The 16,373-nt window shown below is 41.4% G+C and overlaps 1 protein-coding gene across 2 annotated transcripts in view; it reads left to right on the plus strand.

The window, feature by feature from the left end:
- Positions 1 to 16,373, plus strand: part of ncoa1 (nuclear receptor coactivator 1) — a 93,298-nt gene that overhangs the window by 61,220 nt on the left and 15,705 nt on the right. For both annotated transcript variants that reach the window (XM_057822227.1, XM_057822228.1), the window contains 10 exons: positions 4,523 to 4,723; positions 4,817 to 5,123; positions 5,209 to 5,388; positions 7,137 to 7,251; positions 8,320 to 8,488; positions 8,569 to 8,889; positions 12,684 to 12,782; positions 12,933 to 13,365; positions 14,689 to 14,848; positions 14,924 to 15,113. In XM_057822227.1, the coding sequence (XP_057678210.1) occupies positions 4,523 to 4,723; positions 4,817 to 5,123; positions 5,209 to 5,388; positions 7,137 to 7,251; positions 8,320 to 8,488; positions 8,569 to 8,889; positions 12,684 to 12,782; positions 12,933 to 13,365; positions 14,689 to 14,848; positions 14,924 to 15,113 (2,175 nt within the window). The remainder of the gene's footprint in view (positions 1 to 4,522; positions 4,724 to 4,816; positions 5,124 to 5,208; positions 5,389 to 7,136; positions 7,252 to 8,319; positions 8,489 to 8,568; positions 8,890 to 12,683; positions 12,783 to 12,932; positions 13,366 to 14,688; positions 14,849 to 14,923; positions 15,114 to 16,373) is intronic.

The raw sequence follows: 16,373 nt of genomic DNA on the forward strand, positions 1-16,373 counted from the left end.
GATCACGATTGACCAGTGGATCACAACGGTAGTGTGGGTAGCTCGTGGCATCCCCCCAAAAAATGTTTTTGTTTTACTGTATTTACATAGTTAATTATGATTATGTTGTGTCATAGACTTCATAATAATATTGACGGGGCTTGGGGCCGATTAATACGGGGGGGGGGGGTGCCTGCATTGTTGGCGTGGAGTAGAATCACAGACAAAGAGCTTTTTTTGTTGAAAATTCTTGTGAAGAAATGCTTGAATCCCTGAATTCGTTATAGGTAAGGGCGTAAAACACACTCTATTCTTGGTTAAAAGCAAAAAACTGTGCAGTTAGCATTTATTTTACGTAAATATGTCGAAATACGATGTTAGTCTGTCAGTCAATGTGGCGGCCGCCTTGTGTAAACAGAACTTTTCCGGTGAAAATTCTTATGAATAAATGCTTAAATCCCTGAATTCTTTATAGATAAGGATGTAAAACAGTCTCGATTCTTGGTAAAAGCCAAAAAAAACAACAACCTGCAGTTAGCATTTATTTTACGTAAATATGTCAAAGTACGATGCTAGTCTGTCAGTCAATGTGGCGGCCACTGTATCTAAATAGAGCTTTTCTAGTGAAAATTATTGTGAATAAATGCTTAAACCCCTGAATTCTTCATATATATATGGACGTAAAAGAGTCTCGATTCTTGTTTAAAAGCAAAAAAACGTGCATTAGCATTAATTTTACGTAAATATGTGGAAGAATGATGCTAGTCTGTTAGACAATGTGGTGGCAGCCTTACAACGAAGAGCTTGAAGAGCTTTTTAAGTTGAAAATTCTTGTGAAGAAAACGAAAAATATAATGATTACCTTGAATCCTCGAACAAATCACTCCTGAGAGAATCCTTCCTGTTTGTATGCGGTACAGCTTTCGTACTTTTTCAGCATGTGTCGCTGCGACCGACTGCGAATAACTGAAGCGCATTGTGGGATGGCCCCCTACTTTAAGGTGTGGCGTAGTGAAGGTCGAATCTGACCCTTCAATATTGTTATGAAGTCTATGGTTGTGTTGTGTGAGAAACATATTAGGTTATGCAGCACCCGTATCTCTCTAAGCAGCTTCTTGCTTATGTGGTTCTATAGTTTCCAGCAGCGTCTACTACTTTTTTCATTTTAATTCATGGTAGCGGTAGAAAACACAAACAGAAGGACACTTCTCTCTGACCAGCTTCCTACTTGAGTTTTTCAGGTTAGCAAGTTCACACAGTGAACTCTGATACAGGTTGGACTTTCAGTAGCAAAATTAGTGGTGTGTTTCCCACCTCCTCAACATTGCCGTCTTTTTAAATTACTTACAGTGGCTGCTGCTGGCCGAAAAATAACTTCTAATATTCTTCCTCTTCGAAGGGGGCGATGGAGGTGCATGATATAGACATGTATTTCTGTCGGGGCTGTGTGAGTGTGAGCGTGCGTGTTTATGTTGGGGGTGGGTCAAGTTATCAGCCAATCAAACTTGCGCTTGAGAGAGAAAAAATGGACCGGCGCATTCAACGAGTGAAAAGGGGTAAATGTAAGTTTGAATATAATGAAAATAATTCACTTAATAACGGTAGAGTCAATTCTATCCTTGCAACATATGGGAAGACAATCTAAGTGATCTGTATAACTGAACTCATTATATAATAAATGTAAGGTTGCTTAAAGGTTGGTGGGGACAATTTGAGCATCCTGAAAATTTGGTAGTGTTCTGAAGTAGTCTCGTAAACTGAAACGTTTTCCATGCAATCTGTTCCAATCCTCCCAAAATCAGACATAAATCTTTTATAAAGCATAAAAATGCATCCAAACATGTGACAAATACATGTTACATTTCGATTATTGTAGGGCTGCAGCTATCAATTATTTTAGTAGTCAGTTAATCTATCAACTAGTTAGTTCGAAGAATCGAGTAATCGGATTAGGAACATTTTATGGGCTGCAGAATAAATTTTAAAAGATGTAAAGCAAAGATTGCACTTTCAAAAGAGCATTAAATGCAAAAACAAGATAAAATTCCCGAGTGTTTCTTCAAACTACACAGAATTGAACTTTCATGTAAAAAAATAAAAAATAAAATAAAATACCCGTGCTTAGCTTCAAACGGAACAAAAAAAAAAAAAAGAATGAGGTACAACAACAGAACAATTGGCTAACTTTCATAGCAAATGTCCGCTAGCTTAAATGCTGTAAAATGCTAACTAACTTTTTTTCTTTTTACAACGCTCTTAACAAATCGTTCAAACACATATTCCCACAAAAAAAAAAACGGCTAAATATACCTGTAAACGAAATTACGAATGCACAAAAAAACATAAGCTCAAGCGAAAATTTACCTTTTGTAGGTCTTAACAGGGAGTAGCTGGATTCAGCCATGTTAAATGAGTTATGTCAGGTTCACTGTTGCCACTACAGGGCAGTGTATCCACCCAAATCAATAAAACTAAACACAAACACTTTGAAAACAAACCATTAAATAGCCACTCTAATTAAACGAATCCTTGAAGCAGACAAATTTGATTCAAAGTTTTTTTCTAATTGAATTACTCGAGTTAACGATTACCGTAATTTTTGCACTATAGACCCTACCCACGTGACGTCACAACTCCGCTCTCCTGACTGGTGCCGCCCACTTGTCCGTCAACACATTGTGTTGACCTGTTACGGCTACGTACATTCCTCCTATTTACGGCGTGTTTTTCTGCTCGTTAACATTAATAATCAAAATGGTGAAGGCGTGTGTGGCGGTCGGTTGCAATAACAGAGAAGATAGACGGAGAGACTTGAAGTTCTACCGGATTCCGAGAGACACGGAGAGGAGAGAGCGAGATGGGCTGCTGCAATTCGACGAGAAAACTGGGCTCCAAACGATTACCACAGATTATGTAGTAGTCATTTTATATCTGGTAAGATGCATTTAATATATATTTAGAGGGTTTGGGGCTGACAACCACAATTAAGATCATTGCTAGGCTAATCGCCGACAACATACACGTATGTATGTAGTGAGAGTGCTATCGCTAAACCATATAAACATTAAAAGCCCTAGCTCCATTGACAAATGACATGAAATACATTAGACTTGACAGTGGATGTTAGCAAGAACAAAAGATTTTGAATTAAAAATTTCGTAACTCACCTTCCGAGCACAAGATTCCTGCCGAATTTTCGTGTACGAGGACCTGTTTCACCCAACCAGCAACGTAGCATTTATAAGCCTTCAAGCTCTTAAAGTTTTTCAAACTTTCGTGAGAATAGGCTGATTTTGTGTGGACAAGATAGTTGTAAATATCAGGGTCAGGCAGAGACGGCGAAGGCAGCCGGTCAAAAATCATCGATTTAGGCATCAAATATGGATCTGGCGACTGTATAGAACGAAGCTTTTCCACATAACGCCTTTTATGCAACACATCCAGTGAGTTTACGGCATCAGAAAGCACCGGGTCTTCCATGAAATGCATTTTAAATTCCTCGATCAATTGAAACCAATGCTAATACAGAGACAAAATGACGGACAAGTGGGCGGAACCATACAGCGAGCACGTGGTTTTGTGACGTCGGTGGGTAGGGTATATAAGCCGCACCTGACTATAAGCCGCCACCTACCAAATTTGACACCAAAATGACATTTGTTCATACATAAGCCGCACTGGACTATAAGCCGCGGCTATCCTCACTGTATTATGGGATATTTACACCAAAAGATATTAATCGGTAACACTTAATTGACAGCGGTATCATACCAAGACCGAATGAACCACCAATAAGCTTTGAACCAGTTGGCTGAAAAGCTTCATTGCTTCAAGAAGCTTCATTTGGCTATCACTGCTCCCTAGGGGGAGACAGTCAACCTCTGCTGCCACCTGCTGTCAACACTGCTGTCGTCCACCATGCCTCCTAGCATGCATTGCAGCGCTACAGATGTAAATGCCAATCAAAATTCATTTTCTGTGCTAGTTATTTCTTCAGTTACTGTTCCAGTTGTTTCATTAATTGCTAGTTATGGTATTTGGTAACACTTTATTTGACAGTGAATCCATAAGACTGTTATAAGACAATCATAATTATGACATGACACTGTCATGAACATTAATGAATGCTTATAACACATGTTATTTAATGTCATTTAGCAAATTATCTCACTTTTGAATGGATGTAAAAGATCCGAGCTGGACATAAATGGAGTTAGTGATATAATTTGCTAGTTGACACCGAATGACCTCTGTCATAATCATTCAGTAATGCCCATGATAAAGTCATGTCATAATCATGACGGTCTTATGACGCCACTGTCAAATTAAATTTTACCTATTAACCCAAATCAACAAATAAGCCGCACTGGACTATAAACTGCAGGATTCAAAATGAAGGAAAAAAGTAGCGGCTTATTGTCCGAAAATTACGGTAGTCGTTGCAGCAATAGTTCGTAAGTATTGGTACCACTGTATATGGAAAAAAATCTCCATGGCTTCTTAATCAGCTACTGCTAATCATGCTTACTGATTGACTTTGTAGGACTTGGGAGACCTGCCACCTCCCTCGGCGCTCAGCCTACAGACAGTTCGGGTGAAGGTGGAGAAGCGAAACACCGGGGACGCGTGCGTGGCAACAGTGGGTACGAGCCCCGTCGCCAAAGCCCCGGCTTGCGCCAGCCCCAAATCCAGTCCCGTGGGGGAGAGACGGCGAGACAGCCGCCGCGATAGCCGCGACTCCACTGTAACGACAAAACCGATTCGACAAGTTGACAAGCCTGTAAAAGTAGCACTGTTCCCTCATTTTTGTCTTGGTCTTTCACCCTATTCCCATCAGATGTCAGGTGGAGGCACGGACACAGAGACCACAACCCAGCTGCTACCCGCCCTCAGAGGCCCGAACGTGGCCAAGCAGGGCACAGATGACGTCGGAGTCCACCAACTCCCCTCTCCGGCCCCCCAGGCTCCAGCCCAACTCCAGTCCCCGGGCCCTCCGATGCAGTCTCCGCTGTCCCAGCCCCGCTTGCAGTCCCCATCGCCCCAGCTCCAATCACCCTCCCCCCAGCTCAAGCTGCAGTCACCCACCCAGGCACAGCCAGGTGGCATCAGTGTGAAGAGGGAGCCGCCTGGTACTCCGAATAGAGGTGCGCTTTCAATGTGTCACTGATGCTTAAATACCGATATAGCATGTAGAAAATGACTAACGATTCCAAATATGTGTTTTCTAAGGCAACAATGATGGTGGCCCCACTTCAGGCTGCAATCTCCAAAGTCAGTCAGCGTTTGATTTCTGCAGTCCTCCGACACCAAGCCAAGGAAAAGGACAGGGAGACCTCTTCCAGGGCACCAAAAACAGCAGCAGTCCCTTTCCTGAGGCAGAAATCGTCAACCTGTTCAGTTCAACCACTGGTAAGCTAAGGACCAGTGTTGTTTTCGTCAAAGAACATTTTTTTCATGACGATGACGAGACGATAACAAGCTAAAAACGTGTTTTGGGAGATACTAACATAATGAGCCTAGTGCCAGTTTTCGCCTGACGAGACGAAAATTGTTTCCGTCTCATGCTGGCCAATGTGTGACATGTAATGTGTAGTTAGCCTGCATGTTGCAGTGTCTGGTTGTGTCACTCATGTGATGTGCTGCGCTGTACACCCCCCACCTCACCAACACCCCCCCTTGCACACACGGTAAAATTTGTTTTCTTATCTTGGCCAGAGAGAATATGCAATGTTGCTTTAGCCTTTAAAGGTCTGTGCTGAGTGTTCATCACACACTAAATATAAGTCGTAGCATTAGCATAGCATTAGGCTAATGCTAACGGCAAGTGGCCTCTTAAACTCTCGGACAACATTTTTAGTAAACTTCAGCTAAAATTAGACGCAATTATTCTTAAGTTTTCGTCAACAAAAACTAGATGACACATTTTGAAAAGACTAAAATATAACTGATGAGTATTATCGTACAAAAGACTAAGATGAAAACATAGAGTTCACCATCAGTTGACTGGAAACGCGGCGGGGCCACTCCATAGGGGGCCTATTTTCAAAAACATAAAATTCAAATATCGCCGTTTTTAGAGTAAAATGTTACATTAAATAAAACACATAAAAGTTTTTTTTTTGTTTGTATGGACGCATAAATGTCTAAATGACTAGTTTTTTTTCCCAAACAACTTGCAGTTGGCCGAAAAATTACCGGATTATTTGAAAGTAAAGTTAGGCTATTGCGTATGGATACAAAATCCAACATGGCGGCCATCACAAAATAAAGAGCTTTTTAAATTGAAAATTCTAAATAAATTCTTAAATCCCGGAATTTCTATAAATATGAACGTAAAACAGGCTAGATTCTTGGACAAAACAGGCAGTTATCATTCATTTTCACACAAATATTTCAAGCTAAAGTTGTACAATTTTTTTTCCGTTAAATTCATTTTTTTCACAACGTTTCGAAGTGATTGCAACGTGCTATTTTATATAGTAATTAACTTGAATCCTCGACCAAATCACTCTTGAGACACTCCTGCCTTCTTGTATGCACTAAAACTTTTGTCTTATTTCCACCTAAATCCGGCGTTAGAATGCAGCGTAATTGAGTTATCACAGTGAAAGCTGCCAGGACAGTCTGCCTGGCCAGGCCCTCTATGAAAGCCGTGGCGCAATGTCTAAAGGAGTTGTGTCGTCAACTGATAGTGAAGTCTATGACGAAAATTACAGCCAAAAACAACACTGCTAAGGACATTATAACGCTTTCAGGAAGCAATTGACTGAAAAGTGTCCTACCAGCAATAGTCTGGGGCAATTTCAGTTTGAAATAGTATAATTTTGCAGAAAAAAAACAAGACCTGGACCACGGTACACGTTACTCCGAGACAGACGTGTATTCTGTCACGTCCATGCGGCGCGACAACAATAACCTAGTGCTCATTTGCACCTTAGTGTTGAAAGCGGCAGCCTAACCAATGATTTAAGATGAAGCCAAACAGAACTGTATACACTTTGTGACAACTTTTTAAACAGAGAAAATGCAATACTAACCAATCCACACAATGTAATGAGTGCCTTCAATTCCCGGCCTCATATTGCTCACTGCTGCCATCTCGTGGCGAATGCCTTCTATTGCCTTTTTCTAATTTTATTTGTATCCGTGTTGTGCAGGCCCGACCAAGTTGGATTTGGCGGAGTCACAGTTCCAGCCACTGACTCTGTCTGACTCGTTGTCCTTTGATGCCCTCGGAACGCCATTGCAGACACCTCTTACTTCGCCCCAGGAGTGAGTACTACGCACGCATGCACACTTAACTCATTCACTCTAAGCCATTTTCACCGGAGCAAGGCCCTTGGCTCCCGGCCGTTTTACTGGATTTTGACTGATTTTGCAAGGCCCAGAGAAAATTCTGTTCTATTGCTATATAAACATGGAACCCACCAAAAAAAAGATTAGACTCTCCTCTTTCAGCAGGAAAAAAAAGTTCACATCTTTTTCCATTCTTTCGAAATCAGCATTAGAAAATAGCTTAGTTTGAGCAACTTTCCAATTTCTGATGAAAAAACAGAAATTGAGCTTTTTGTGAAAGCATACATTTCAAACATAACTTTGACTTTAACAAAGCTATTTTTTGCTTTAGTTACATCCCAAATATCTGAATAATGTATTCCTTTTACAAAGGAACGTAAACAACAAGACAAATAGAGCTTTTGATAGCAAAGTAACAATTTATTTACACATAACTAACTGAGATGACGCTGTTGTGGCCGTGACAGCCGGGTCAACTTTTCCCTCATTGCCGCCTGTCTCATGAAGAGGGATTTTTTTGAGTCTCTGCGGGGTCTGCTCGGCGAGCAGCACGGACTCAACGACATCGTCCGCTGCACTGGTGGTCCCGGTCGTTCTCCTCGGTCATCCAGCGCCTGGCATCAAAGGCGTCCTCTCGGTTGTTCTGCTCGGCCGTCCGCCGCCTGGCATCCTTCCCCCGGCACCCCGGCCGTGCTGCCCGGCCGTTCGTTGCCGTTGAATCGGGTTGCGGGTCGTACCAGATGCGCTACTGCCCTCCAGTGGCCAGTTTTATTACTTTAAAATGGATTTTCAGCTTTGTGCTTTGGAGCTCAGTTGAATGACAACCCAGAGATGTCTCTTATGAAAAAAAACGTAAAAGATGTATAAATACGTCTTTAGGACAATGAAACAATTAAAAATAGAACTTATTTATACGTTTTTGGGAGCAAATGAGTTAATGAAGCTGTAATAATCACTCGACCAGTTCACCCAAGACATCAATGCCTATTGTTTACAGGGACTATAAAAAATGTAAACAAACTAAGCTTTTTTTTTTTTGAGCAGGCAGTGTGTGCCCTGTACGCTGGATGAAGTCCTAGGACCACCGAACACACCCGAGGCCCGGAATGATGAGAAAGCTCTGCTGGAACAGCTGGTCTCCTTCCTTAGCGGCACTGATGAAAGCGAACTAGCGGAGCTAGACAAAGCCCTTGGTATTGACAAGCTTGTGCAGGTGAGTATAATGTGTGATTACATTACGCTTCAAGTGGACTCTTTTAATTCCTGACTAATTGGCTTTGTTTCGCCCCAAAGGGCGGCTGCTTCGACCCGCTGGCCCAAAACTTTCCGCTTCAGCAAGTCACCGCTCCCCCACTTACATTGGACAGTAAACCACCCTCCTACCCTTCCCAATTCACGCCACCTATTCAGTTTTCCCCGGAGCTGGCGGCAGTAGGGCAGCAGGCGCTAGCCTTCGCTCCCGCTCGGGCGACTTTGCTCAGCGCGGCGACCACCACCGTTGTGGGAGTCCGGCCGGGGATGGTCCGGCCGCCGCAGGGGATGAGCCCTCAGCTCAGGCTGCCGCCCAACCAGCTGCGGCTACAACTGCAGCAAAGACTTCAAGGTCCTCAGCAGGTGAGGGTGAAATCAACTTCCTGGTATGAGATTTTGACGGTACGATAACCTTAAGCAAAAATACCGCGGTATCACGGTATTGCAATTATGGCTCTAAAATGGGTTATTTTGAGATGTATGGGTTAAAAAAAACTTTTTTCCATCAAACAGGATTTTTAAAGATTATTCACAACATATTTGCAAATTGGAACATCAACATGAATATAATGTGAAAATAAATAAATAAAATAACCAAAAATAATTTATTGGCTCGAATATAAGACAGTGTTTTTTTAATTGAAATAAGACTGAAAAAGTGGCGGTCGTCTTATATTCGGGGTGTAGACATTATACCCATTCACGACGCTAGATGGCGCCAGATATCATTTAAGCCAGACATGTCCAAAGTCCGGCCCGGGGGCCAAATGCGGCCTGTGGTCAAATTTCATCCGGCCCCCAGCCCCTGTCATAAAATCAATAACGTCTGGCCCGCACACAGACTTAATAAATCAGTCAGCAGTACTGCTACCACCATATGAAGTAGCTTACACACTAAATGCTGCTCCTCATTTACCCACCAAAAGGCAGCAGCACTCTAAACAAAATTACCCCGTGTAACCCTTTACTTCCAATTTTCTAAAATGGCGACAATCACCATAAAAAAGAAAGTTGACTGCGACGGCCGACGCTTCAAGGATAGGTGGAAATTGGACTATTTATTCACTAAAATACTGCCTCATTTGCAAAGAGATAGTCGCGATTTTTAAAGAGTTCAATGTGTGGCGATATTACCAAACAAGACATGCTGACATGTACGACAGGATTACAGAGAAGATACTCAACGAGAAATTGAAGCTACTTCAAGCTAGTTTTATTTCACAGCAGCAGTATTTCGCAAGAGCCCGAGAGACGAAAGAGAACGCCACAAAGGCTAGTTGCGAGATTGTTGAAATTATTAATTAAAGAAAATAATAAAGCAAATGTGACACACAGAATGGCTTGCTAAAATTTGCTTAAATATATTGTTCTACATAAAGGATGTCAGGACCACGCCAAATCTGGCCCCCTTTGCAAAAAGTTTGGACACCCCTGATTTAAGCGAATGCTGAACTTGACTCCCCAGGCCAAAGCGAACCCCTTATGGTTAAAGCAGTGATTGCAATTTTGTTGTTTTATTACCATATATTGGTTTATTTAAATTTCAAAAACCAGAAGCCATTCATTTACGAATGTGATTGCACTTTAGTTTACATATTTAAATGTTCAGATATTAAGATTTGAATGAGGCAAAATAACATGCTTTTTCTGTCAAATATATTGTTATAATCATTTGTTTCAGATGTACTGTAATTATGTTCTGTATAAAGAAAATAATTTGGTGTTCAAAAAGTCTTTTTTTCAAACTTGAGTCTTAAAATAGAGGGGGTCGTCTTATGATCAGGGCAGTCTTATATTCGGGCCAATACGGTAAATAACAAATATTTTTAAATGAAATTGAAATAAATCGAATTTAAAGACTTGTTGCTCAACATTAGAACAAGAACAATATGATTTTATATGAAACACATCCCACTTCTACTATTAAATTAAGTAGTTGAAAATTAAAGGAGAGGGGGAGTAAAAGACAGAGCACGTGTGTATGACTCATATCATTATTTACACATTACACACACACCGACAACACAGAAAGTCGCCGGAGAGAAAAAACAGGAAAGGCTATGTTATGAAAATGTTATTTTGAACACATGTTTACAATGGCGACAATGAAGACTTTTCAAAAGTAGGCTAATGGTAGAGAGGAAACTAGTTTGCCGTCTTGGCATGCTAGCTAGCAACGTTATCTGCCTCGTTAACAAGCTTACCTAATAGTATTTGTTTTGCCATTGCTAGACACACTAAACCAGCTGGAGTGAACTCTCGTAGCTGGTGGAAAATGTTCTTTTACTGAACGTAATTTTAAGACTGTAAGCCACTACTTTTTTCCCTCATTTTGAATCCTGAAGCTTATAGTACACTGCGGCTTATTTGTTGATTTATTTGGGTTAATAGGTAACACTTTATTTGACAGTGGTGTCATATGACTGCCATAAGACCGTCATAATTATGACATGGCATTATCATGCGCATTAATGAATGCTTATGACAAATGTCATTTAAGTGTCATCTGGCAAATGATGTCAGTTACTCAATTTATGTCCAGCTCGGATCTTTTACATCCATTCAAACGGGAGGTAATTTACCGAATGACACAAAATGACATCTGTCATAAGCATTCATTAATGCTTATGGCAGTGTCATGTCCTAATTATGATGGTTTAATGACACTCTGGTGGTGCCACTGTCAAATAAAGTGTTACCAAATTCCATAACTAGCAATTAATGAAACAACTAGAACAGTAACTGAAGAAATAATTAGCACAGAACATGAATTCTGATTTGTTATTTACATGAGTAGTGCTGCAATGCATGCTAGGAGGCATGTTGGACGACAACAGTGTTGACAGCAGGTGGCAGCAGAGGTTGACTGTTTTCCCGAAGAGGAGAGTGATGGCCAAATTAAGATTCTTGAAGCAATGAAGCTTTGTAGCCAATTGGTTTAAAGCTTCATGGTGGTTCATTTGGTGTTATGATGTTGCTGTCAAATTAAGTGTTTATATCGTTAGGTGTAAATATCCCATAATACAGTGAGGACAGCTGCGGCTTATCTATGAAGAAAATTCCATTTTTGTGTCAAATTTGGTGGGTGGCGGCTTATAGTCAGGTGCGCCTTTTATGCGAAAATTACAGTACCTGAAATTTTGTGTAAAGTGACGGATGATGGTCACGTAAATGTGAAATCATGCTGGAGGTCCTGCTGTCCTTCCTCCTCTAAGCCGTGGTCGTCTTTTTCTTTTCGGTAGTCGAAGTACTCCCATACTAGCGACTTTTTTGAGGGGGGTAAAAGCTCAGGTGCAGTTCAGCCATTATGCTTATTCTACAGTACAGCGACAGGACAGAGCAACAACCAGAGTGGGAAGGGTGAGCGTTGCCGCTTCAAGCAACGGATTTCTCGCTGCATATTTGGGACATAAAAAATAGTTAATACCCTACTATACAGTATGACGGAAAATATTAGTGGTTTTGAAACTGACGTTTTTATAACAATATAAACCTTGAAACTGGTAACCAGCACATGCCCATTGCCAATAATAGATGTAGAAGAAGGCATCACCCAAGTTGTTTGTGCAATTCCGCTTTTTAAAAATTGTGATAATTGATCTCATTTAGATGGTATTAGGTTGCTTCGGATTTGAGATCAGCAGAGATTTGGAGTCGAGGATGAAGAATAGGAGGATGTTATAGTATGAGTTAGGATTAGGGGTGTCTCAATATAGTTCTATGGCGATAATTGTTGTATCGTAAAATCTCGTAGATTGATTTCCCGGCCCATGTCTCGCCGTATCGCCTTATTTTGAGATGAATGTGAGCAAATCATAATGTATTCGAAGGTAATCAAAGGTTCCCACATGTAAAAAGCCACTGATGCCACGACATATTTCATAGTTGCAGAATCCATTTTGCTCTTTCAAGAAGTTGTGAACAGCGATCGTAAATGTCCTTGATCGATGACTAGTTTTCGTCTTAGCATCGCATTTGCACAAAGCCTCCTCAAGCCAGAGCCAAAGGAAAGACACATGAATAAATAATGGCTTGTGCTAGCCTGGCTTGTCCTCATCACTCTAATTCATCTTTTAGCCTTCCTCGGGTCATTTTATCGTTGTTGTCAATGCTCCTTCTGTTATTATCTCACTAACACAATTCCCTTCTGTCCTCAGCTCCAGAACCGACTGGCGATGAATACGTTCCCCGCAAGTGGAGGAGGTCCACATATGGCTGTTCGTCTGGGGGCGCCGCAACCTCAAATTCCTTCACAAGTAAGTCAAATCAATGACTCAAATAGTGTTTTATTCCTATTTAATGGTACTGTAAAAGTATTACTGCACTTGATGTTCGTATTTAGCGAAGCAGCAGTCTTGAATTTGATCGATGTGCTCTAAACGTCAATGTTTGTCCTGCGCCCTCAGCCTCCACTAAACGCTCAGATGCTGGCTCAGCGTCAGAGGGAGCTGTACAGCATCCAGCACCGCCAGCGTCAGCTTTTCCAGCAGAAGGTCATGCTGATGAGACAGAACATGGCCACCGCCGCACCCGCCGGGGGCGCCGCACCCGTCGCCGCCGCCAGGGTCCCGAAAATTGCCAACAACAACGCGCCTGCGCCTCAGCAGCAGCCGGCGCAGTTCAACTTCCCCGCCGGTTACAGCCTGGTATCGGGGAACCCTCCTACCTCACCCGGTCACTTCAGTGGCCCCATGCCAGGAGGGGCGCCCGTTCCGGGGAGCCCCGTTGACGGCAAGTTAAATAGCCAGACAACGTTGCTGGGCGGCGTGCAGGCTCCTCCCTTTGGTGGAGGATCGTCATTGCAGCAGCCAGGGCTGATGCAGCAGTTTGGGGGAGCTGGTAAGTCCAGGCAAGACTATAACAATCCAAATGAATGGATGAATAACTTTTAAATAGGGCTGTCAAACGATTAAAATTATAAATCGAGTTAATCACAGCTTAAAAATTAATTAACCGTAATTAATCGCAATTCAAACCATCTCTAAAATATGCCATATTTTTCTGTAAATTAGTGTTGGAAAGATGAGACACAATATGGATATATACATTCAACATACTGTACATAAGTACTGTATTTCTTTATCATAACATAAATCCACAAGATGGCATTAACATTATTAACATTTTTTCTGTTAAAGGGATACACAGATAGAAAGACTTGTAGTTCTTAAAAGATAAATTTGAGTGCAAGTTATAGTAATTTTATATGACAACCCCTCTTTATGTTTTCGTTTTAATAAAATTTTCAATCAAAAACTAATAGCTCGCTATTGTTGACGTCGCCTAGCGGGAAGTCACATGGGCTCCCTACCGTTCTTCCACAGTGTCTTTGTAAGGTAGTGATTAAAATACACCACAAGGTGTCAATTGTTTTAAAAATAATTAAAGCCAACGAGTGCGTTTTGCCCCTCGACTGACGCCGTAGTTTCCGGGTTCATTGTACCTTACGTTCATTTCAGTGTTGACTTCACAACATACAAGACCTCTGATAGTTTGTATATTGTAACTAAATATTGCCATTTAGTGTATTTGGTGAGCTAAACGAAATGTTTGAATCGAGTTTGACCAAAATCTGAGTGAAAGTTATGTGTATTTTGAATAGCTATTTTGATTGGGAATGCCAGTTCTCTTTGCATTGAGCGCTTTTCTTTTTGTGAACATTGTTTTTTGAGAAACAAGAATATTATTTTTGTTATGCTTTCACAAAATGATACTGTAGCGATTTAACTGTTCCGCCCAAATGCATGTTGGGAAGTTGGGCAACCATGACTGTGAGTGGTGGCTGCAAACGGTATATGTTCTGCGTTGTGTTCAATGAAGCATATTAAGAAAAAGATCATCTCCTGTCATTCTTCCCTATGTCACTCGCCACAATAATTATATTTTTTGTGGAAGAGTTGCCAAAGCTTATGCCAATATACGGTGTGGTATAATGAACGGCTGTGTCCACTCGCTTTTCTCTGCTTATTAGCTCTCAATGTGCAAAAAAAAAAAAAAAACGCCGTCATTGAAGACTGTTTGAGGCAATGCATGAGTAGGTCATTCCGCGCATGCGTTAATGCGTTAAATATTTTAACGTGATTAATTTAAAAAATTCGTTACCGCCCGTTAACGCGACAAATTTGACAGTACTACTTTTAAACATTTCGTTTCTGTGTGCAGCCATGGTGCAGCCGGACCCGCCTTTCCCTCCTGAGATGAGCCCTTCTAGTCCGCTGTTATCACCTCAGAACTCCACTTCCCAGAGTCCGCTGATGCAGCAAGCCCCGCCTTCTGGCTATCAATCCCCAGACATGAAGAACTGGCAGCAGACCAGCAACAGGTCAGTTTCTATTCCCCCAAAAGTTGGATTGTTTTCAATATAAGCGTCGTAATATTTTTTCTGTGTGCGCTACAGCCTTTTCAGTCCATCGCCGCAGCACAGCGGGGGTCAGACGTTTAGCCAGCAGGGAATGTACAACAACATGAGCATCACAGTGTCCATGGCGGGGAGCTCTGGCAGCGTGGGGTCCTTACCATCCTTGGGGCAGCCGGTCAGCAGCTTGAACAGCAGCGGCAGCGTGAGCTCACTGTGTAATGACCAGCAGGTCAGAACAAGCTTTAGTGTGTTCCTACATAAAAATATGACTTTTGACCATGATCTCATTGGCAGTGATGTCTGCTCTAAAAATGTACAGGTTCTACCACTTAAAACACTGAAACTAAGGAAGCAGATCAACACTCTTCCTACTGTTGCTTTAATGTTATATTTTAAAATTGGCTGCCATTGACAGCGTTAGACATCCAATTCATTTGAACTGTTACTGCGTTGCTGCACCGTCATACCAGTCTATCGCCTTGATTTGGTCACAGCAAGCCGACCCAGTCAAAACGAATCGGATGTCTATCGCTGTCATTGGAGCAGAACTGTGCAATGTTTGAGACAGGTGTGAAACTAAAGGCCCGGGGTTCATGTGCGACCTGTGATATTAATTGTGGTCTGCAAAAGTAAATCATATGCATCTAATTACTAGAGGTGTGCAAAATTTCCGATTCTTGGATTATTTGCGATTCGGCCGTGGAAGATTCGAGAACGATTCACAAACATCCAAATTCCGATTATGAAATATGCCAAATAAAGCGGAAGTACAACACACTCAGCGCGCCGCGCGGTCAATGAGGCGCGGAGCAAGAGTAGCTAAACATCATGCTTCTCATTACCCGGCCCCTCGGTTAATGCCAATGCTCAACTCACGGCTCTAGCTCAACTCATGCCACGAGATAAAAAAACACAACAACATACCTGACTGCTGCCGAAAAGCTGCTACAAAGTACATCCACATAATGTTACGGTAGATATCATTTATATAGGACTAGATGCAATATAGATTCGGTAGCGTTAGCAGCACACCTACAAAAAGCTAGATGCCGTCGTTAGTAAACGGCTGCCATCTTAAAGCAGTACACTTTCCTGCAAGGCTGTTGTAGCGAACCTTCCAAGCAAACCTAATTAACTTTTTATCTAAAATACTCCTAGGTCGGTAAAATATTGACTTGAATCTATCTTTAAAATAGTTTTAAAACTTTCACATGTCGAAAATTGGACAAAAGGGAAATTATGGAATAACGGGAGCAATTTTAACAACTCTAACGGTTGATTCACAACATTAAATTAATTGAATGTAGTTAAAAGCTGCTGATACAGAATGGGGACTGGAGTTTTTTTATTGAATGTTATTTTTGTATATTTGTTTACTGCTCTATGTTTAACTTGATACTGAAATAGTAGTTTTGTTTAGCCTGAGAGTATTTTTGAACAATTTTGGAACTAATGTACAAAACATTTATTTAAAAAATAAATAAACAAA

Source organism: Corythoichthys intestinalis, chromosome 19 (genome assembly GCF_030265065.1).
Source record: "Corythoichthys intestinalis isolate RoL2023-P3 chromosome 19, ASM3026506v1, whole genome shotgun sequence".
NCBI classification, from domain to species: Eukaryota; Metazoa; Chordata; class Actinopteri; order Syngnathiformes; family Syngnathidae; genus Corythoichthys; species Corythoichthys intestinalis.